This window comes from Melospiza georgiana, chromosome 5 (genome assembly GCF_028018845.1).
Source record: "Melospiza georgiana isolate bMelGeo1 chromosome 5, bMelGeo1.pri, whole genome shotgun sequence".
Lineage (NCBI taxonomy): Eukaryota > Metazoa > Chordata > Aves > Passeriformes > Passerellidae > Melospiza > Melospiza georgiana.
This window is the reverse complement of record NC_080434.1, coordinates 16,861,069-16,883,626: the sequence shown is the minus strand read 5'-3', so window position 1 is coordinate 16,883,626 and position 22,558 is coordinate 16,861,069. Positions and strand designations below refer to the sequence as shown.

The window sequence follows — 22,558 nt, the reverse complement described above, 5'->3', positions numbered from 1 at the left end:
ACTAACATTTAATAAAAGTTTGACTATTATTAATAAGAGCTTGGTGGTGGAAGGTCCTTCTTTGAAATCAATTCTGCTACTTTTCCAGAGACTTGCTTTAGTGGACAGCAGCCCCACAGTGAGCTCTGTGCTTTGTGCTTCTATATATCCATCAGCTGTTTCTTCCTCAAGCCTAGCACCTTTGCATTTCCTCAGCTCTCCTTCTCTCTCATTAGCACCAATCTTAGAGGTGTCTGGAAGGAGCTGGAAGTGCTGCCTTCAGCAAGGAAGTGCCACACACAAGTCACTGTAAGAACAATGGAGAACCCTCCCAGGCTGGCCAATTTATTCACTGATGTCCATATCAGAGACTTTGAAAGGAATTACTAGAGTGTGTTTTCCCAAGGGGTAAAAACAGACTAACAAAACCAGAACATTTCATCAACTGCCAAAAATGAAGTACTCTCTTACAAGAAGACCCTGTACCTCAATTTACATGCTTTCGAGATTATCTGAATAACTGCTAATTATTTTGTTAGTTTCAGGCTCATATACAAACAAGACCTCCTGAGCAGTTTCTTACAGAATTTTGTTAGCTGCCACTGGACTAGCTGGGCTGATAAACGGCTCACTTCAGGTGCTCTAAATCAAAATTCAGATCCAAAGGCCTGAAATGAATGCCATTACTGAACTGCAAATACTGTCATTCTCCTGAAAATATCAATAACTCCTATTAATGTTTGAAAATACATAATTTCCCCTCTTCGGTGTTTTCCATTGATTCCCCCAACATCGCTTGGAAAATGTCAGCATTCTTCTTCGATTACAGCATATATTTTTTACAGTGTTTGATGTCTTATTGCTGTATTACTTAATTGATTGTTTTCTTAAAAAGAAACTGTATTGACCTTTAAGAATTAGGTATGACAGACATAAATGTAAACAGCCTCCTGCCCTGCTGAAGCAAATGCTATTTTTTCCCCTTGTCATTTAGTCTCTCTTCAGTTTTCTCTTGTCAGTGTAATTCTTAGATTCTTATCCCAAGAGAATAACAGTTATACAGTCAATGTGTTTCTGGCACGGACTTTATTTTACAGATACAAGGCAGATTAAAATATGAAACTAATCAATCAGCCTGATTATCATAGAATCAAAAAGTTGGAAAATACCTCTAATATCAAGTCCAACTGTTTACCAAGTACCACTAAGTCACCACTAAGCCATGCCACCAAATGCCACACCTACCCATCTTGCAAACACCTCCAGAGTCAGCAGTTGGTGATTCCACCACTTCTCTGGGAAACCTGTTCTAATGCTTGAAGAAATGTTTCTTAATATCAAACCTAAACCTCCCATTGCTGAAGTTGAGGCCATGCCTCTTGTCAAATTGTTTGTTACTTGGGGGAAGATAATGACCCCCACCTATCTTTCAGGCAGTTGCAGAGTGGTAAGAAGGTTCCCTCTGCCTAAGCTTCCATTTCTCCAGGCTAAACACACCTCCAGCTCCCTCAGCTGCTCCTCACAGAACCTGTGCTCCAGACCCTCCCCAGCTCTGTTGCCCTCCAGCATGCCTGCTGGACACGCTCCAGCACCTCAATGTCCTTCTTGCAGTGAGGGGCTCAGAACTGAACATAGAATTTGAAACGTGGCTTCCTCATCCTTCTGGCCACAGACACAGGCCAGGATGCCCTTGGCCTTCTTGGTCCCCTGGGCACACCCTGGCCCATGTTCAGCTGCTGTCACCAGCACCCCCGGGTCCTTTTTGGTCCTTTTCCACTGGGCAGCTCCCCAGGCACTCTGTCCCTGCCTGTGGCACTGCCTGGGGCTGCTGTGACCCAAGGGCAGGACTCAGCACTTGGCCTTGTAGAACCTCATACAACTGGCCTTGGCCCACTGATCCAGCCTGTTGAGATTCCTCTGCAGACCCTTCTAACGCTCCAGCAGATCAACATTCCTACCCAACCTAGCATTGTCTACAAGCTCATTTGGAATGCGCTCAACCCCATCCAGTTTTGCAATAAAAGTATTAAACAAGACCTGCCCAAATACTGAGCCCTGATGGGAAACACCACTTCTGACCTCCTATGTCATAATTAATGAGGAACTAACTGTATATTCTCCTCTTTGTTTCTGTGTTGATTTTGCCAAATAAAGAGTAGATTCATCAATTTCTAATCCATAGTTCTACCAGTTTGGAGACTTCTCACTTAAAGCTGTTGCTTGCTTTTCATCTACCATAATGCATATTTCTTATAGAGGAATTATGCATTTTACTCATGATGATCATCCTCCAGAAATTTTAAACTACCAACAAAAGGCTGAGAGTTGGGGTTGTTCAGTCTGGAGAAGGCTCCAGGGATACCTTCAAGTACTTAAAAGTGGTTTACAGGAAAACTTGAGAGAGACTTCTAACAAGAGCATGTAGTGACAGGATAAGAGGGAATGCCTTCAAACCAAGAGGGTAGGTTTAGATTGGATATTAGGAAGAAACCTTTTAATGTGAGGGTGATGAACTGGAACCAAAAACAAGGTTGCTCAAAAAAGCTACAGATACCCCACCCCTGGTTGTGTTCAAGGCCAGGCTGGATGGGGCTTTGAGCAACCTGGTCAAGCAGAAGGGGTCCCTGCCTATAGTGAGAGGTTAGTACTAGATGACTTTTAAGATCTCTTCCCACCCAAGCCATTCTATGATGATTCAGCAGTTTTCTTCTACATTTTGTGTTTTCTGTAATTCTGAAAGGTACTGCTGAAACCACCAGCCAAAGCCTACTAAGAATCTAATTTAAAAATTCACCCCAACTAGAAAAATCTCACAGGATTTAGAAGAAATCCTCTAATTTTTATAAAAAATTATTGTAAAAACTCGGTGGCCTGTACTAGGAAGTGATATTTTACAGGTTTTAAAAATCTAGTGATGTTCCTTTTTTTTTAAGTCTTACAGGAATGCCTATATTTTCTCTTCATAATCCAAGAAAATACAAACAGGTGAAGTCGTTACTGTCTCAATTATAAATGACCAACTCATCATACAACAAAACCCTGTCCTTTCTTATCTCATTAGCTGATACATAGATAATTCTAAAAGAAATTAATTGACAGTGCCCCAGCCTTCTTCTACCAGGGCAATTCCTGTGTCTCATTTATCCTAATCTATGAATTCTCCCAAGGGATGGCTGCTTCAAAGATTTCTACAGCCAGACTCCTATGCTCTCTCTCTCTCTGGCCACCCATCCTTTGCAATTCCCTAACACAAGAACAATCATACCAAGAATCCAGAAGTCAGGATTCTGATCTTGGAAGGCAAAGGTGGTCCAGTGAAAATCCTTCTGATTTGGCTTCTGCTTTCTCAGGGTATATTTGCACTTCTTCAAATTGCCTTCTGCAAGACTTTTTAAAATATTATTTTAGTGGAAGAAATTTTAAATCCTGTAAATAACAACACAGCATGTATAGAGCAAACCTTTACTACCAAAAGAGTCAATAAAAACTTGCACAGAATAGAGTTTTTCCCTGTGGCTATGGGCCCACTATGTAGGCTTTAAATGGCTGCTTGACTCTTAAAGAGTATTGGCTTGTAGCAACCAAAATTCACATATTAACTATTCATGTTAATTCATATATTACCTCTTCACAGTAACTACCAGAAAGGGTATAAAGAACAAAACACAATTATACTGCTTTATTAATATACAGATGCAGCTATGTACAACTATAAACATTCAAAAAAAAAGATACAGATAATGATAAGATTTGCAGAGAAATGCAACAATATTTAACAGGAATGAGACTTATGGTGTAGTTTACAATTGGGAAGGTTTAAAAATATTATAAATCCTCTGCTTGCAAGAGAAACAAAATTAATACATCTTAACAGGGTTTGGAGAATGTAAAGAATGCTGATTTCCTCAGTTTTATAAACAACAGTATTAGGAAGAGTCCAAAGAAATTATCAGGCCACAAATTCAAGAGACAAGATGCAGTACTTTTTTTGGGGCTGGATATTATTTACTTTTGGATCTAACAAAAGTATAAATAAAACCACTTTTGCTAGGTCTCATCATGACTATTAAGAATAGTACCCCAAATCTGATCTCCTCAGTAAGTTCCCAGGATACCACAGAACAAAATTAGAATGGCAAACTGGGGGAAAGACTGTAATACACTGCTTCAGTTCTTTATATCTCTGACATAGGGAGCTGCAGCTCATCATTGTCATGTAGAGACTTCAGCTTTACCCAACTTTGTACTGGAAAAGACCTGGTGGCCAGCTCTTCACCCAAAAACCCACCTTTCAAGAGTCTTATCTGTACTTATCTGGAACTATTGAGGCATCTTTTATTGGATAAAAAAAAACAGCAGCATCATCACTCTTTTTGAAACCCTCTGTGGCTACTATTGAATAACATTTTCATTGCAGCAGAAATCCAGGAGAGTAATTTACTTCACTGAGCTTCCTTTCTTTTAAAAATTGAAGGTTTTTATCTCTAAATCTAGTATCATACATTCTGTGCCAACCAGGAAATACTATGTATAGATTTTAGAATTATCTAAACATGTGCTTTTCAAGACTTAACATCATTGGATTGAAGGAGAGATTTCCACTGGACCAATTGCTTAGTGAAGCAAATGGTAAAGATAGAAAAGCATATATATATATATATATATATATATATATGTATATATGTATATATATATGTAGTAGCACCTTTGCATGGGATTTGGAGCTGGGGTTGGTAACAATTTATAATGATAAAATACACTGCAGATATATCTAAGATTCCACCATAGACAAAAGATGCAGAGTATATACAGCAGAAAAGATGATGTCAGTTTTCCATGCCAGGAGAAGATTTCCTGGATTAGATGATTAATTGCGTTAGCAAAGCATCTTGCAAAAAAACAAAGCCTGTGGGACAAAGAGGCATTGTGATGGGAAAGAGCTTGGCACAAAGGTGACAACATACATTGATTAGCATATCAATATGAATTTGTCAGTCATATAAACCTGCAATGCCAGGTTGCACTTTGCTTTACAAAAAGAACAGTTTGTTCTTTTCAAACAAGAGGTGACAGCAGTGAAAAACACAGTTGATTGCTGCAGATTAATGGCAGTTGTGATGAGGGAGTTGCAATTGGATAAAGAAAATCCTTTTTTAATGCCCATATTATCAAAACACAACTGACATTATTAGTTTGGGCTGCCGGTAAAGAGATGCCACAAGCTCGATACTATGCAAAAAAACCCAGCCTCCAATGTACAGCTATGAGAAATTCCAATATGTTTTTTTTCCTGAATCAAAATAAAAATAGCAACACAGAACTGGAGATTTTTTTTTTTTTCTCAAGTGGAAAGTCTCAAAAGTTTAGATTTAAATAAAAAATAAAAACCAAACAATAAAAAACCCACCCCCATGAAGAATGCTTTGCAGTATTTCACAAAAGAAACAATTTCTACTGTCTGCAAGTCAAATGCTTTCATTTGAAGTCTGGAGACATGAGAAGCATCTGGACTCTGTGGTAATGGAGGATGAATAAAATTCTGCTGCTGAAAGACAGAGGCCCAAACAAGGCTACTCTGTGTTGACAGATAAAACTGCATCCATCATTATGGATGCTGTCAAAATTCATCATTATACAAGCCTTAATGTAACCACAGACAAAAGCACTGTTTCAGTCTTTCCTCCTCTCCCTCATTCCCCAAACAATTTGGTTCAGTTTCCAATTATCTTCAATGCTTTCTTTCCAATCACCTATTCCAATCTGCTATTCAGTGATTTTTCTTTTACCCTTTAGTCCTTCCTTTGGATTCTCTCTCTCCAGTTTTCTCTTAGTGAATGCAAATTGGTTTTAGTAGCTGTCATTGTCTGCTTCCACAGGTTCAGACTCCAATTGCCCCTCGCTTTTCCTTCTTGGGCATCCCACACACTAACTCAGTAAGGAACAAGAACATGAAGGAAAAACACTGCTTTGCAGCAGGGAACATTAGTTCATCTTTCTAAGACAGCAGTATTTCATTAAGGCAATGCTGGAATTTGTATGCCAGCCCGAGACTTCCCTGTCTTTATCATCCATAAAAGAAAATGTGTGCTCTACAGCAGGAGAGATGGAGGGCCCTTTCTCCACCAGATAAATCTGTATATAAATCCATTAGATAAAACCCTGAATACATGAAGTCAGACACAAGAAGTTAGTTTCTCCATCCTACAAATGCTACCTCTACACATAATTCCTACCACTACAAATTCTACTCAATAAAATTAGATTATATGAACAATTTAGGGAGACAACAAACATTTTATCAAAACCCACCATCTGGTTTTAAAAGAGGAAAAGATTTATAAAATAGCTTCAATCCCCAGTGCTTGCTACACAAGAACAAATTATTTTCAGACAATAACCTGAAGGGAATGTAAGGGATTTAATCAAAAGATTTTTTTTTCTGTCTGCCGCAGGAAACATAAGGAAGACTTACATTTTAATTTTTACAATTCCAGTTCCCCAACCTCCTTTTATAGTCTTTTTATCAGCTACTCTCTTGTAAGAGCCATTGAATCAAGCAAGGGTAGTTGCATGTGTTTTTCTACAGTGAAGCTTAGTTTGTAAGAACTAAGAACTTGTAAGAACTCATTTTCATTTGTCACTTGTTGTAGTCAAACATCTTATTCAACCATAAGACACAGAAATTATCTTCAAAACATCCTTGTCTGTATTTGTTTATGTGAACAGGGGTGTGCAAATGTGTGAAAAATTCAGGCTGTGAGCCTCCTCCTTTCCTGTTTACCTAGACAGGAAAAGATGTTCATCTTTATTTTAAAAGAAATCCAGTAAAGCTAGAAAGCATTTTTAGCAAGATACTGCTACCTGTTGCCAACCCTAAAGGAATGGTATTCTTTAAGGAGAACATTGTTGTTGCCAGATTAATATGGTTAATTAAAATGCCAGAGGATCAAATACCATCACTGTTAACACAATGACACACTGTCAACCCACCTGCCTTGAATCTGGCGTCAGGAAAGCAGCAGCAAGGCTATCTACTGGCTTTTTTATAATTTCCACATAAAAGTTGTGGCTTTTTTCTAAAACCAGCAATGAGGACCAGAAGGGGCCCGTTACTTGAAAATTAATAAAAATAATCTTAAAAGAACATTATGACAAAAATCTAAGTACCTTCTTTGATGTTCAAAAGTCATTAGTCACCAAATCTGAATGCTAATTCTTAGAGCCAAATTAATAAGATGCATTCTTTACAAATTATATTTAGTTACTACATTTTGCTTTCATGCCTGTCCCTCCCTCCGCTACTGCTTCTTCAAAACTTATCTAGTGATATATGTCATCCACAAAAAATAGATTAGCCTAAGTCATTTCACCTCAGAAAATTAATTGCCTTCCTTTCTGATGCCTTACAATACCTCTGGAACTTGCTGAATTATTGAGAAAGGTTAGGTCACTTGAACTCTTGTTCTCACTTAAATAATCTCTTTCAACATGAATACAGAAAATCAAATTAATAGGAATTCCTTTGTAAATATATGTCATAGCAGAAACAGGATAGTGCAGTGGTTTGCAGAAAAGGTGCAAGATACTGACTTCTTGAAGCCACAAATTGAATTTCACAGATATGGAAGTAGCTGCTTTTCCTTTCATTCCAATTCCAAAGGAAGAAGAAAGGTCACATAACAGAGAAACAACCTTAATATTAGGGAGAAGAAAAAAAATACATTTGGCAACAAATAAACTTCCAGTAATAAATACTAGTTCTTAAGACATAACAATTTCAGTAATAGGCTCCATAAAAGTTTACATAGGTGATTCATATGGGATTTTGGAAAAATAAATGAATTATTTAACTGAACATCAACTAACTAGCAGAACATTTGGCTTAAGAAACTCTAAGTTTAGAAATAGAAGGTGTGTGATAAAATGTCATAAGAATAACATAATCCTTGTGCATCAGTTTTGACAGCAATTTCTTTTCCACTGACAGTCACACAGGCAAATGCACAAGATATGACAAGACATTGTCACCGTTTAGGCCACAACAGTGGTTCAAAATGTGGAAAAGCCAAGTTCAGATCTCCTTTCCACTTTTATCTCAGATGAAAAACCTGGATTCTAAAAACGGCACGGCACAAATCAAATTACAAAATGTAGAAGAGAACATAAGTGGTACTGCACATTTGAGAGAATAGCTGAGAATATTTTCATTTTATCCTTTACTTCCCATGCAAAATAGATATATTTCAAGACAAAAGTTTCCTATGTTGCCAGAGGTTCTCTCCTATATTTATTACACATTGGCAGACACAGCTTTTCCAAATTACCATGTGCCCACTACACAAGCAATTACAAAATTCCCTTTACTCTGATCCTGCTCTAGCACTTAGAATGTAAAGTAATTTTTGGTCAAAAGTCATAAAAAACATAGTAACATCATGTGTAAATTTGTACTGTTTTTCCTTTTTTTTCTTGTATAACAAAGAGCAACCAAATATTTCTATGCTGACAGAACACAGTTCCATACAAACATTCCAATTCATTTTCTAAAGTAGATGAATTGATATTTTACTTTTTAGAAATACTGTCCATATAGTATTTTAAATCTGTGGATTTCCTGTAGTGCTTTATATAAAATCAATCCATAAAAACATTTATTTTAGTTAAGGAAAAAAATACAGAATATTCTCTTGATACCACAATGGTAAGATGATATCTCCTGTTATTAAAAAAACAAGTCAAAAAGCCTATCTGTTTCACTTTTCAGGTAACAGTGAAACATAGATGTGTCACTGATGCTCTATAAATAACATGGGTAAAGCTATCAGAAAATCTTATTTTCTGATATTACTCAGCACTGAATTACTGCAGTTCCATTCATGCCTTTTCAACTTGCTCCAGACCTTAAAACACACATTTTATTATGTAAGAGTTTGTATGTAAATCATAAGCAATATGTGTGTTTATTATATGCAATATAGGTATACAACTGAGTAAGTAGCTTCAAGAGTGAGAAAAATCACCAGTAAAATCTCCCTTAATTTGGATGTTTGTAAGGCAACAAATTGCTGGAAAGAGCCCTGTAGGAGACAGAGGAAATGTTTTTTTTGCCAGTAGGTGTCTTTTCAATTGACTTCAGTGGCCTTGCAATTTCAGGTGGCTACAGCAGCTACCCATTAATTTCAAGGCTGTAGGTTCCGAACATACAAGATCCAATATATAATTCTGTCATTAAATGTAACTTTTAAAAAAGTTATTAAAGCAATTTAAAAGAAGAGAAGAATATGGGCATACATGTATTCAGTGCACACACAGAAGTCAGTTCATCTCACCTATGACATTAGACAGGCACTTGAGAGGTTGGAGAAAGAAGAAACGGAAGAGGTGCCTGGATTTACAATTGCAAATAAATTGTCTCCCACTAGAGAAAATAGAGAATGTACAGCAGCTAGGGGGGGAAAAGTATCAGTGAAGGTTACCCATTAATTTGTGTCAAGAACTGTCACAAAGAATGTAAAGAGGAAAATAATAGCAGGAAAGAAGACTAATCACAATAACCTAAGAAAATGTTAATTACACCATGGTCCATTTCACTTTGCCTTTACCTCCTCTCCAGATATACTGCTGTCAGGTAGAAGAACCACTTGAATCAATCCACTTCGTTTCTTCCCAAAAATTGATAGTGTCACACTTGGTATAATATATTTTCATCTCAAAGCCCTAGCTGACCAGGAAAGCAAATGAATAAGAATTACTTTTCACAGAAACACTGTGCCCTACAAATTACATTTTGGCACAGGCACCTCACCATGCCAGCAATTTAGCACCTTCAGTCACGTCCTATGTGTAGCAGCTAAAGAACAGAGAAATAAGCTACGTTGAAGACAATGGAAAACACATGTATTTAGCCTTTCAGGAGGATCAGAGGATCAAACTCTCAATGGCTGAAGAAATCTTTCACTGATGAAGAAAAAAGTTTTCTCATACAAAATAATTTGTATTATCTGAAATTCATAAGTCTTCATTTCTATTTACTTTTTGTTTCTCATAACTCATCTCTAGACATATTGAGTTTTACTTTATTCTAAAAATAGTTCAGCAAAGTTGCATGTCAGCATCATATTCCAGAAGAAAACTTGTCTCTAATCATTTATTTGGCTCTGATTTTCCTCACCCTTTGGCCCCCTCTAGCCATGATGAAGAGCCACACACTGTATTTCTGGTTTTGGTCTTTCCCCTTTGCTGCGACATCCTTACTTGGATGCCTGTGAAGCTGCTAAATATCCTACTGAGTCACTTGCAGTTGGTGACAGGAATAACACTTTTGCACTCATAAACAATTATCAGAAGTTTTCAAGTTTTATCAAAGAATTATTTAGTTTTCCACTTATGTTTTAAGCTACACAAATAAAAGCAAACTGTTCAAGATCTAGGTGGTTTGGCACTGTCATGAGAGCAGCACAATGCAAACACACAGCCATGATAAACGGGGCAGTGCTGAGCATCCTTAAATTGCATAAATTCTGCTGCCCCAGCTAAACCTTTTCATGACTGACTGATGAACAGGAGCTATCAAATCTGAAGAATAAAAACTGCTCCTGCTGAAGGATCATTTCCTCCAGCGGGGCACTGGAGGAAGGAGGCAGGGAAAGAGGTAATTGGGCTAAGCCTAATCAAGCAAGCAAATCCAAAACCAAAAGCAAACTTCACAATGCCCTCTCTTCTATATTCAAAAGAAAGGAGAGAGGACAGGCCTTGTAAAACATCTTAATGCTGCCATTATCACTTCTGCTAAACAGAGATACTGCGCAGGCTGCTGTTTTACCACAAATCCCTATTTGTGCAATGATGATGATATTCTCTGTCTCTCACTCTCATAGCACACAGAAAAATTTAGTGAAAGAAAAATTTCAAACAAAACTTCAAGCACATCAGAAGACCTGTAGAAAATTAAATCATAATCTCATAAACAACTAAGAATAACTTCTAAATCTACCTTTTAGTCAAGATGCTAAGTCAGGAGCTAAGCTTCTGCTCTGGCTAAGTAGGAGCCAGCTAAGCTGGAACTGTGAAAAAATAGCTTCAAACTGTATAACACAAAGGAAGAAGTAGAGACAATCACAGCTACTTTTCTGTTCACACATTGGATATTTCTTATCGATTTCCTAGTGTTTCTGTGAAGCTAGGATTGGGGAGCTGCTAATAGTGACAAGTTTAACCACAGTTTAAAAGTACAAAGTAGCTGTCAGTGGAAAAGCAAAGGAGCAAATGACCATCAGGAAATAGAAGACAGCAGATGGCCAGAAGAAAGTCACTCTAAAACTGAGTAGCCTTACAGAGTGGAAAATTAAACATTCCAACCGCAAATAGGCATAAACTGGAATGGCCAAAAGTTAACATAAGATAACAAATACCTGTAACAGTTCTGGAAGAAAACACCAGCACAGTTACCCTCTATTGTCTATGAGAGACTGAGAAAAAACACAGATCCTTGTTTTTTTGTACTACTCCTTTGCATAAGGTGCATCCCAGTCAGGCAGATTATGCTACTCAGAAGTTATGAACACAAATGTGTTCACCAAAGTTGCTATGGAACTTTTTTGAGAAACTCAATGCTGATGGCCTCCAGCTGACTAAATTTCAATCAGTACATGTGTAACCAATACAAATTTTAATGGAGAAGCACAGCTGACATCCCTATATATGTGAGTTTCCTCCATAGACAAGATTCAATTAATGACTGGCTGCCCAACATCTTTTCTTATTTAGTTTAGTAAAATGTTAGCAAGGGCAGATCACCCTATTTTTTGCTGTAGCCCTTTGGATGTAGGAAAATCTGGCTTTGCTCCAATTATTTCTCTGTGGTTTCAGTAAGAATGAAAACCAGAACACAGAGAATTTATTCTAGCAAATATTTAGTCATCTCCAAAAGGAGTTATAAATATTCCCCATGGGAGACTGATCCAGATGCCCAACATTTGTCCAGTGCTGTTCAGTTTTCCACTTCTCAAAACAAAACAAGTCCAGATATTCAGCCACCTCTTTTGCCAGTTTCAGATACATGCTGCAGGCTGATCACATCCATCTTACTGAGCAAATGACTAATTAAAAAATCTAAGTTGTCCTTTTATGCTAATGGTACCTCACGGTTTTTCTTCTCATTTATGGGGGAGAGGGGATGGGGAGGAGCATAGTATACAAAAATTTCCCTAGAGGGAAGACTTATTTTCTCAGCATACCTCTGAAGAGGAAGACAGAATCAATGAGACTTTGATTTCTACACTGCAAAGCTGACACTCCTGTGTTGGGGGCCTGGCTGACATTTCACAAGCACAGACTACAAAAAGCTCCTGATTTGTGTTTAAAGTAAGTCTCAAGGACTCGGTTTACCTATAGTTCTGCTAGAATAAGGAGATGTTACCTTGTACTGTCTTCTCACGTTGTGACTGGGAATGCATTGAGAACAAATTCCCTTGGGGGGACCATAGATGATTAGGGAAAGACATGGGAATGGTCTCTCCTGAACACTTGGAGTGCAGTGGCCAGCAATTTTTCATAGCAAAGCTAGAACAAGCTTCATTCCAGAACAAGAAATTAGACTTCTGCTTTCAAAGTCAAAATCCAGTCCCTAGTTTGCAGCACTACTGGATATTACACATTTTTCATGGAAACCTGAGACAGAATTTACCAACATGACCAGAATGGGATTCCATGAACTTCAGCAAGTGGTGAAAACACAGATCCTTTATCTCCCCATACAGAGGAAATTACCACAGTGCCCTATAGGATTCTGTTCCTGTAAGTTTACACTCTACCACACGCTTGTCAGTACTGTGTGCTAGAAATAAGATGCCTGTCTCTGCTAAAATGAAGGGAAAGGAGTAATAGAGCTGAGGTTGGGAGAGATGGATGGAAGCAACAGAAAAATGTGGGGCACTTGTGCAACTGGTGTACAAATGTGAAAAACACATCAGCTTAGTAAAAGAATAAAGTCTGGAGTTCTTAGTTTGGGCATAAAGGTGGAATGGTACAGGGCACAGGGCTGGGTTTGTACTCTCTGGCTTACAGCCATGTGAAAACCTTGAGTGAAGCTGCTGGAATCAAGAGCTGAGTGTCCAACTCTGCTGTAACTAGTCAGTCCATTGTTCCTCACTCTTTGGAACCAGCAATTGAATGTTTTCATTTCTCAAACTCACAGAGATTGTCTACCATGCCTTTCTTCAGGCTCGCCTCCAGGGAGAGGAAGAAAGAAGAGGCAGCTGGAAGATTTAGAATTCAAAATGGAACTGTGATTTTAACTGCAGTGACTTTCCTGTTACAAGCATCTGCAGTGCATGGGTGGGTTTTAGACAGGCTGTAGCACCAGGTGATTTACAGCAGAGCTTCTGTGGTTTTCTGCAAAGCTTCTAAGCCTGATGTGGGCAGCTGCTCGGGCTGGGATAAGTTGGTAAAAGCTCATACAGAAACAGCCACAATTACATTCATTCAAATTAAAACTGCAGTGAAAACCTGACAATTAAAATGCAGGCACTGCTTCCACTGGGTAAATATATCAGGGAGGAAGTGGTATACAGGAGTATTTGATTTTTGTTTGAAGCTTTTGTTTAAAAAAGTACTGAATGTGTCATTGCTGATAGGGACATTGAATAGCTCCCACTGCTGTGATACAATTGAAACCTCTGCTGATGACAAGTAGAAGCTCTAAATTGTTGAAACATGAAAGATTGGCACTAAAACACATTTTCTTAAGACTGCAGCCTATTGAATAACAAAGGTTTGTTAGTTGAAGTCCCTTGCAATCAATCCTTGCATAAAACATGCATTCCTAATGCCAGCTGTTGTTAACATATTAACAAGGAAACTGATTTTGGATTTGAAAACATTGGGTGTTAAATTTCCTCATTTACCCTTTTATACCGTTATAGAAATCACTGCATATCAAAATATTGGTTGCTCAAAATAATAATAGTACTAAGCATGAAATACATGCAAATCAGGGAAAACAACTTTTTTTTTTTTAAAAGACACAATGAAAACAAACCACTAATATTTTACCCATAACTAGGGACACCTATGTTTAGGGTTGCATTCTGTTTCACTAAAAATCAGTAACTGCTGAACATGCAAATAGCTTATAAATATTTCTTGATATCAATTACATGTTACAGAATGAAAAGTGAAATTAGAAAGCAGCAAAATGTATTTGTTTGTCTGAAAGAATCACTATTCTAAATCTGTAAGTTACAGAATGGTTTCAAGGAAAGTGTGTACTAAATAAAAAGAGCAGCAAAAAAAGGAGGTCTGAATTGATCTGGAATAAATTCATCTGGAAAGAGCTTTAATAAAAAGGCAGCCTCAGTCCTGGGAATTTCAACTAAGCCAGCTGATTAGAACTGCAAACACAGGGCAAATAGACTATTTAAAAAAGGATGCACAGTAATGAAACTTAAAGAAAGACAATATAAAACAAATCTCTCAACATAAATGAGATGAGAATTCATTTTCCCTGTGATGCTTTCCACAGCTCCTGAAAGTGCCTGCTGCTGGCAACGAATGACATACAAGGGGAGGGAGAGCAGAGGGAAGGAGCTGTTAGCTTACCAGCCGATGGAGCTTATCGCTCCACTCCCTTCGTGACGCTGGGAACTCACAAGCCTATAAAATGTGCCTTGGCTCCCAGTCCCCTTCTCCTTGAGCAAAATCAAAAGCAAGAGGCTGTACAGAGGAGAAACAGGATGCTGTTCTACTCCAAGGTAGCTCTCCTGACTTGTCCGTTAGAGCATTTCTAACAGTTTGAACAGCATAGCCAAAGATTTTTTTCTGACAGAGCTCTCCTTTCCAGCACCTGCTGTGCTGCCTTACTTCCCCTTCTCTTCCTTCCCTCTTCTTATCTGTTGGTAGGGATTTTGGGGGGGTTGGGATAGGGAGGTGGGAGAGCTACATCATTCCTGGAAGAGGGGAGAGAAACACCCAAGATGACTTCGGTCCCCACAGCCAAGTGGAACATGAGCACGAGCAGCAGGTGGAACGTGAGCCTTGTTGAAGCAGGAGATCCCTGGGGACAGGCTCTGGAAGCACCAGCAGCAAATGCTTCTGCCCCTGTAGCTTCCTCAGCAGGCAACTTCTCCAATCAGTTCGTGCAACCTTCCTGGCGCATTGCCCTGTGGTCTCTGGCTTACGGTGGCGTGGTGGCGGTGGCCGTTTTTGGGAACCTGATTGTCATCTGGATTATCCTGGCTCACAAGCGCATGAGGACAGTGACAAATTACTTCCTGGTGAATCTGGCCTTCTCTGATGCCTCCATGGCTGCTTTCAATACTCTCATCAACTTCATCTACGCGCTGCACAGCGAGTGGTACTTTGGAGAGGCTTACTGCCGCTTCCACAACTTCTTCCCAATCACAGCTGTCTTCGCCAGCATCTACTCCATGACAGCCATCGCTGTGGACAGGTGAGACAAGAGAAAAGTGTAGGGGTGAGAGACTGAGATCAGATTCTCTGCCAAAATAAAAATGCAGAGATAACAATCATAGTGATGAGAGGCAAAGATCTCAATAGCTCATTCACTGTGCTCCTCTGTGCTTCTTTAGGATCTCTTCCTAACACTCTTTTCCTCCTGGTCTTTTTTCTTCAGGTTTCCATTGTTTTTATTCTACTGCTTTCTTTTATACCAAAATTTCCTCTCTCTGTTTGACTTCAGCTGTGCTCCATCTTTCAATACTTATTCTGTAACAGCAACTCAGGGTTTTGCTTCCCACTGTGAAAACAGTCTGTCTCTCAGCCAGGCATCTGATATATACTGATAAGGAGTTGCAGAGTGTCTGTGTGTAAAGGGAGAGGATTTCAAATTTCCCTCTTTTCTGTATTTCTGCAGATGGCAGAGGCATTTGCCTCCTCTTCAGAAATCACTTCAGATCCCATTTTTAATAGCTTTTCTCACAGTCAGCTCTGAGATGCTTTGTTCCTGCTGATTTTAACTAATGAGACTATTTACATTACCATCTGTGCATATCTAGAGGTCTGGTAAGAACATAGTTTCAAAGTACTCAGGTTTTATCTGATTTCTTGAAGCAAAATAAAGCTTTGTGACTCTCAAAGGAAAAACATCTGGGAAAAACTTTACCTTTGTAGTCCTGACAATAATGGAATAAGACAGTTGTAACATCCATACAGCAGAGGGAAGATGTAGTTGCCAGTTTCCTACACAGATGCATTGATGGACTCTGTTTCTCAGAGACTGTTCTGAGTCTCCCCTGGGAAATGTTTCTTTATTATTGTTTTCACATTTGCTGTGCTGGAGATATAACTTACTGGGGGTTTTTTCATTTGTTTTTTGGTTTTGTTTTTTTTTTAACTGATTTGTATTTCAGATCTTTTACTCCTCTTAGCAATGCACTGAGATTATTCACTAAACTCCTACATATTCAAATCACATTATACATATTTTCTGAATTGACTTATCAGAACTGCAGTATTTCCAACTGATGGTAGTTAAGGTTTTATAAGATTCAATCCACTTTTTAAATGTTATTTCTCATTTTTCCAGGTAAAAAGATTGGGAAAAATTGTTGTGCCTTTTGTACTTGTGGACAAGTTCATAATAATACTTTTCTGTTTGCCCTACTAATAGAAAATTTTCAGGGGCACTCTCAGCTACATGCATTTCAGTTCTGTAAAGCTAGAAAGGAAAGAGCAAATTAGATTCTTGGCAACTCTTGTACTTTTCTGCTCTGAGGATGGGAGAAGACGTGAGGAAATCAGCACACTTTCCTCCTGCTAGTGATCTATCTTCTCAAATGTCAATCCCCATTAAAAATTGAGAAGATTGTGTAACACCAATGCTACCACCTTTGACCGGGCAAAGATTTTTTCATCCTCTTTTTGAGTTTTGCTTAAGACTGTCATCTAGCTTGAGGTTTTCAGGAACATAAAACGGCTTTAGTTGAAGTATTTAACAGCAAGAGCTGCATATTGAATAGTTGCTGCTGCAGCTCATCAAGTCATTAGTTGAGCAGTTACAGGAATGCTCTGACTAATGTTTTATTTCATTTTTTCCTGACAAAATTATCCACAGAGATGTAGTACTTACTACTTTGGTAGTTCCTAAATTTATGTTAGGAAATTGGGAACAAAAGTGAATACAGTTCCTTAGGAATCTAAATGCATTTCCAGAGTGAGAGAAAATAGCTCTGCTCCACACTGACTAAAGTGCAATGGACAGATACATCTGTTGGAAATGTTTTCCTTAGTGTAGCAGTGCAAAATGTTGGTGCTCAGAGGTGAGTAAATAGCTACTGTTATTCGCTCTGATCTAGTTCTTGTCAGAAAACCCCCTGAAGAAATCACTATGTTACATCCTCCAAGTTCACCTGCCTCCAAAGGCAAATGAATATCTTCTCAATGAACAATGGCATAGCTGTGTTTAGGTGAACTCTCTGTAGTACCAAGCGGCATCATGTAAAACAAACAGAAGAGCAGTCTATCCCTCCTTCCCTATTCTCACTGCTATTCCTTTTATGCCGAATCACACCCGATGCATTCAGTGCCTTTAAATATTCCCTGGCTACCTCGGCAAAGCAATTCTGCCAAGCTGAGGAAACCTAAGGGTCAAAACAGATCCCAAATAATGTCCTTGGATGTACAGACTGCCCTATTCCAGGGCAAAGATCTGCTGGGTGGATGCCTTTTAAAACTTTTGTTCCCCGTTTGCCTTTCGTAAAAGTTCAGCCATTTTAACCCAGTAAACTCATCCTTACACATTCTTTTTTAATTAAAAAAATTAAAACAACAAAAGCTACAAATCTGGATAAAGCTGCTAAGGGAACTGAAATGATGGAATCAGATGATTTTCCTTTAGAAATTGTTACCATCTCAAAATACTAAAGGTCATGAGTAGTAACTCACTAAAAAGTATGTTGTGTTATGCTCCACTGCTTGCTTTAGAGCATCCAAATGTTCATAGAGTGTAAATGTGTGACTGTGAACCTGGACATCACTGAGCAGAGGTCATGGGCAGTACAAATTTCCTTTCCCATCTGGTTCTGTGGGACATTCTAAGATGTGTGAATTGTGAGATTACTGGGCTGACACAGAGTTTTGTGAACTACGCACTTCCTGCAGTGGGGGTGAGCTGCATCTGGAGCTGACAAAGTATCCAAGAGTGAAGATCCTGGTCCTTGAACACAGACTCAAATTCATGTGGCTTTATTCACACTTCTGACCAACCCTTCCTAGTGGGTTTTTTTCCCTGCTTTCTCCTTCTTTTCCAGCCGGCTGTTTGCAGTCTACTGCAGAGATGGCACAGGTACTCAAACCAAGTTGTTTCAGGCACCAGAAGGAGCAGGGATTTTACACTGTGCTGCAGGCATTCATTCCTGCATTCTTCTGTAGCTCGCACTGCACAGTTCCATTACTTCCAGTGCAACAGTTCCTTTAGCTATGTTATGGGGATAAACTGGTAAATAGTCCAAGATAAACTGAATAGGAGCCAATATGCTCTTGTCACTTACCAGTGCATGATCCTAAAGGGTCCATCCATGATCCTAAACTCCATCTGTGATCACGGCAATACAGTGTGTGACTGCTGTACAGTTGTTGGACATACTAATGACAGTAAATTATGCAGAATTTAGGCCACCTAGTACTGAAGATCTGCTGTCTTTCCTACAAGATCTTAGCATGCAAAGAAGGTGGCTCAGGTACGCCAGCAATTACTTTTGAGTCCAGAGATTGCTTCATTATACAACCTGTTTTGTGTGTAGGCCTAAAAATTCTCTGCAGATGCTTGATGATTACAGTGGAAGTTTGGGAATGCAGCAATATAGCACAAAATAACACGTCTTCATTAGAGCACTTAGTGCTATGCATTTTCCCCTGGTTTTAGCACATTTACTGTATTACTTTCTCAGTTACTTTTCTCTCTGCAATTCCATAATGATTTTCACATGTCAATGAATTTAACTCTTCGTAAAAGCAACTCCTCGTGACTTAAAAGTATTCTAATAGCAATCATGAGTAGTTGCTGAGCCTATTCATATCTTACCATTTCTTTTCTTTCTAGTACACCTGAAAGTTTTTGGTCTTTGAAGGCAGAAAACATTTGTTTCATTTTATTTGACTTTATATTTAATATTCAATTTTATTTCTCTGCTTGCACAGTCTTCTCTCTTTTTTTATGAACCTTAGTATTACCTAGTTTCTAGCAAGCATATGTTTATCCTTATTCAATACCTGTCATTCTAGTTTCCCATTTTATTTTCTCACTTTTAATATATTTACAGAAGCACACATATACTGTGTCAGTTCTCTTTTTCCTGTGACATTTTTCAGTTACTGATGGCTGTTAATAATCCCTCTATATACTCAGACTTCAGCAAAAGTAATGATACGAGCTTGTAACAGAAGATAGACATGAGACAAACACAGGATTCACCTCATAAAATAAAACCCAAACTCATCATATATACACACTCACATCCCAAAAACATCACTTAGGCTCTTCAATCTCTCCAGATGTATTCTGTAAGAGCAGTTATTATTGTCACAAAATACTACCACATGCCCTATAAATTAATGTTACTGAAATTCTGAAGTAGGCAGTTGGCACAAAAATGTCTTATCTTTCCAGTAGAATACATTTTGGTATCACACTCTGCCTGATTTCCCATTCCTGGGACAAATTGCTCAAGGCCTTCATGCACCATAAGCATTTTAAACTGATAGTCCTTCCAAATCATCTATTACCTGACTGTTGTTAAGTATCTGTTACCTACCTTGTGTGCTCAGAAATAATAAAGTACAGGGAAATGTGTATGTATAAAAATGATCTCAAACATTTCTGGCAGTTTAAGACACAGAGTGCACAGGACATGACCCTGTGTTGTGATGATATGGCAGCAGTGTCAGCAGGAGATGCACATCAAGATCTTTTGGTATTTGCAACCTTGAATGTGAGCCTGGCACCAAGTGTTTTGTGCTTGGCTCACTGGTGAATGGAGGAGGCTGAAGCAGTGACAGAAGGAAACCTGCACTGCCCAGCTGCCACACCTGGCACGGAGCTCTGCTCAAACAGAACTGCAGCCTTTCGTCCCTCTCTCATTCCCTATTCCTCAGATTTAGATGTCTCAAAATAAATGGTTTTCATTTAAAAAGAAGTGAGAATTTGCACTGAAGACTTGTGAGAGAGAGATGAGCATCAGAAGAAAAACAAAAAATGAGATGGAGTTTTTTCAAGTTTCTTGTGCTTCACAAGCTAGAGACCTCCCACTCATATCTGAGAATATTTTCACCATAAGAAATTGATAGTGCTTCTGGTTTTTTCCATAAAATGCCATTTACTGTTAGCTGGCTTTTCCTAAAGCCTCTGGTGCCACATAACTACAGAAAAAACTACCTGCCATACCCCTACTACAATACTAAAGTGCAACACAATGTTTTTTCAAACTGATGGATCACTTCAAAATCACGACTTCAGGAAATAGACTTGGTCACTGCACATCACAAAGGGCAAAAAATGCAAGATATGCTTTAGAAATTATCGCTATTATTTCTATTCTTACTTTGCCAAACTATAGAATTCAAAGAGAAAATCCCTTCCCCATTTCTCTGTCTTCCTCAAAGAGTATTGGAAGATGAAGCACATCTTATTTATGAGTTCCAGTATCTAGGCTGCCCTCTGAAAGCTACAAATTCTCAGAACTGGAGAGAAAGTTCAATAGGAGGGCATTAAGGGTTCAAATATCAAGAGCTGAAACACAAAGGACTCACCTGGGGGTCTAAAATAGTTTTTGGACTTGACCATTCTCTTTCTCTCTTGGTAAAGAGGTGAGATAGTTTCTGCAGAACACTTTGAAGCAATGGCAACAGGATTCAGCATGCAGAGGCCTAGGAAAAACAAACCTTTTCTTGCAATGGTACAATTTCACGGTGATTGGGCAAGAAGACAGGACTTTTTTCCAGTTTTGGTCAAAATTCATGTCAGGGTTAAATTATTAAAAGCATACTGGGGCAGTCTGGAAAAAAATACAGGCGTAACAGTTATTTTTTCTTTTTTGTTGTGTACTGAATAAATATTCTATTTAATAAGCTGCTTTCAAAAGGTGCTGTAAAAAAAGAGGTTGATACACCAATATCTTGAGAAATATAAGCCACATTTACAACAGCAACAAGCCCCCAGAATTCTTCTTCCAGAGAGGAAATATCCACTAAGTTTTAACCTTATGTTCAAACAAGAAGTTCATTTTAGACAGAATCTTAGCCTTAAATACATACTCTTATTTATAATTTAATGAAAACTATTAAAATATGATCTGTGGTTTACTATGCAATGTGGCCTGTGGTACTTTTAAAAGTTAGTAAAGGGTTGGAGTGATGAATTTTTGGGGGAGAGCAGTTTGTTTTGTTTATTTGCTGATTTTCTTAAATATTATTGCCTACATGCATGTTTTTCTGACTGATTTACCAACCAGGAAATAAAGCTGTATCATTCATATACCTGTTCTTCCCTAAAATAAAATTATTTCAAGATAACTGCAGAAACAAGAAGGAACCCAGCTAGATGACAGTGGAAGAAATGTAACTAACAGTGGTTATGCAGCTGGAGCTGTTTCTACAGACCTTGCACTGATACTGGTCCTCAATAGCCTACATAGATGATATTAAAAGAAAAGGAGAAACAGAAACCTCTCTGTCAGGGGAAGTCAGTCTGTCATTTTATGAGACAGGCCTTTTCTATCAATATTCATTGATACAGAATACATTGCACAAAATCAATTGCATACTTATAAAAATCTAGCCCATTGTCAGTTATCAGATCCTCCTCAAGCAGAATGCACTGTTTATGAGAGCTCAGCCATCCTAGAAACTTTCAATGTTACCGGTTTTAGGTTTTAGTTAAGAGGTGCTTGTAAGCAAGGCAATGGAAGCTACTTCTGATTTCAGAAAAACTGTTTCCCCCTGCTCAAAGCACAAATAGTCATTCACCCAGAGCAACACACATTCCTCTGGGTAAATCAAGGCCAAATTATACTCCTGGGATATTGATTCTCAAATGTACCATGTGTTTACCTGTCATGTTGTCACACACCTCCTTTATGGCATTAGCTTTAAGGTGAACACTGCACAACAGGCCCTTCAGGGCAGCAAAACCAGTCTGTCTCAACAGCCAGTTATAGTCCTACAGAAATGCCCACAGCCACTCTTCCTGCAGAGAAAGTCAGACTAAATAAATGAATACAAACCAGTCACACAAGAAAAGAAGGAGCCTTGCTCTAGTAGGTAGCAGATAGAGATTTTGTTTTCATAATACAAAAAAATGCCTTTAAAATCTCAGTTCATTCCATCACCTTTAGTCTACCCTATATAGCTTACATTTTGGAGGGTTTTCCACACCAATGTTCTAAACAAGGGCAGGGAATCACAGCAATTTCCTTAAGTTTTTTAAATACCAGTTGATTCTAAATAGAAAGTCCTAAGATCAGCTTCTGTCTTGAGGGAATAACAGCCTCTGTGTATTCATGCAAGAAGCATGCTCTGCGGTGTCCTGTTGACAAGTCACTTACATGTAAGCATTATGATTTTTCTC

The 22,558-nt window shown here is 38.4% G+C and overlaps 1 protein-coding gene across 1 annotated transcript in view; it reads left to right on the top strand.

Moving 5' to 3' along the window:
• Positions 1-14,951: 14,951 nt before the first annotated feature.
• Positions 14,952-22,558, top strand: part of TACR3 (tachykinin receptor 3) — a 35,838-nt gene continuing 28,231 nt past the window's right edge. Inside the window, exon 1 of the mRNA XM_058024750.1 lies at positions 14,952-15,427. Coding sequence (XP_057880733.1) covers positions 14,952-15,427 — 476 coding nt within the window. The remainder of the gene's footprint in view (positions 15,428-22,558) is intronic.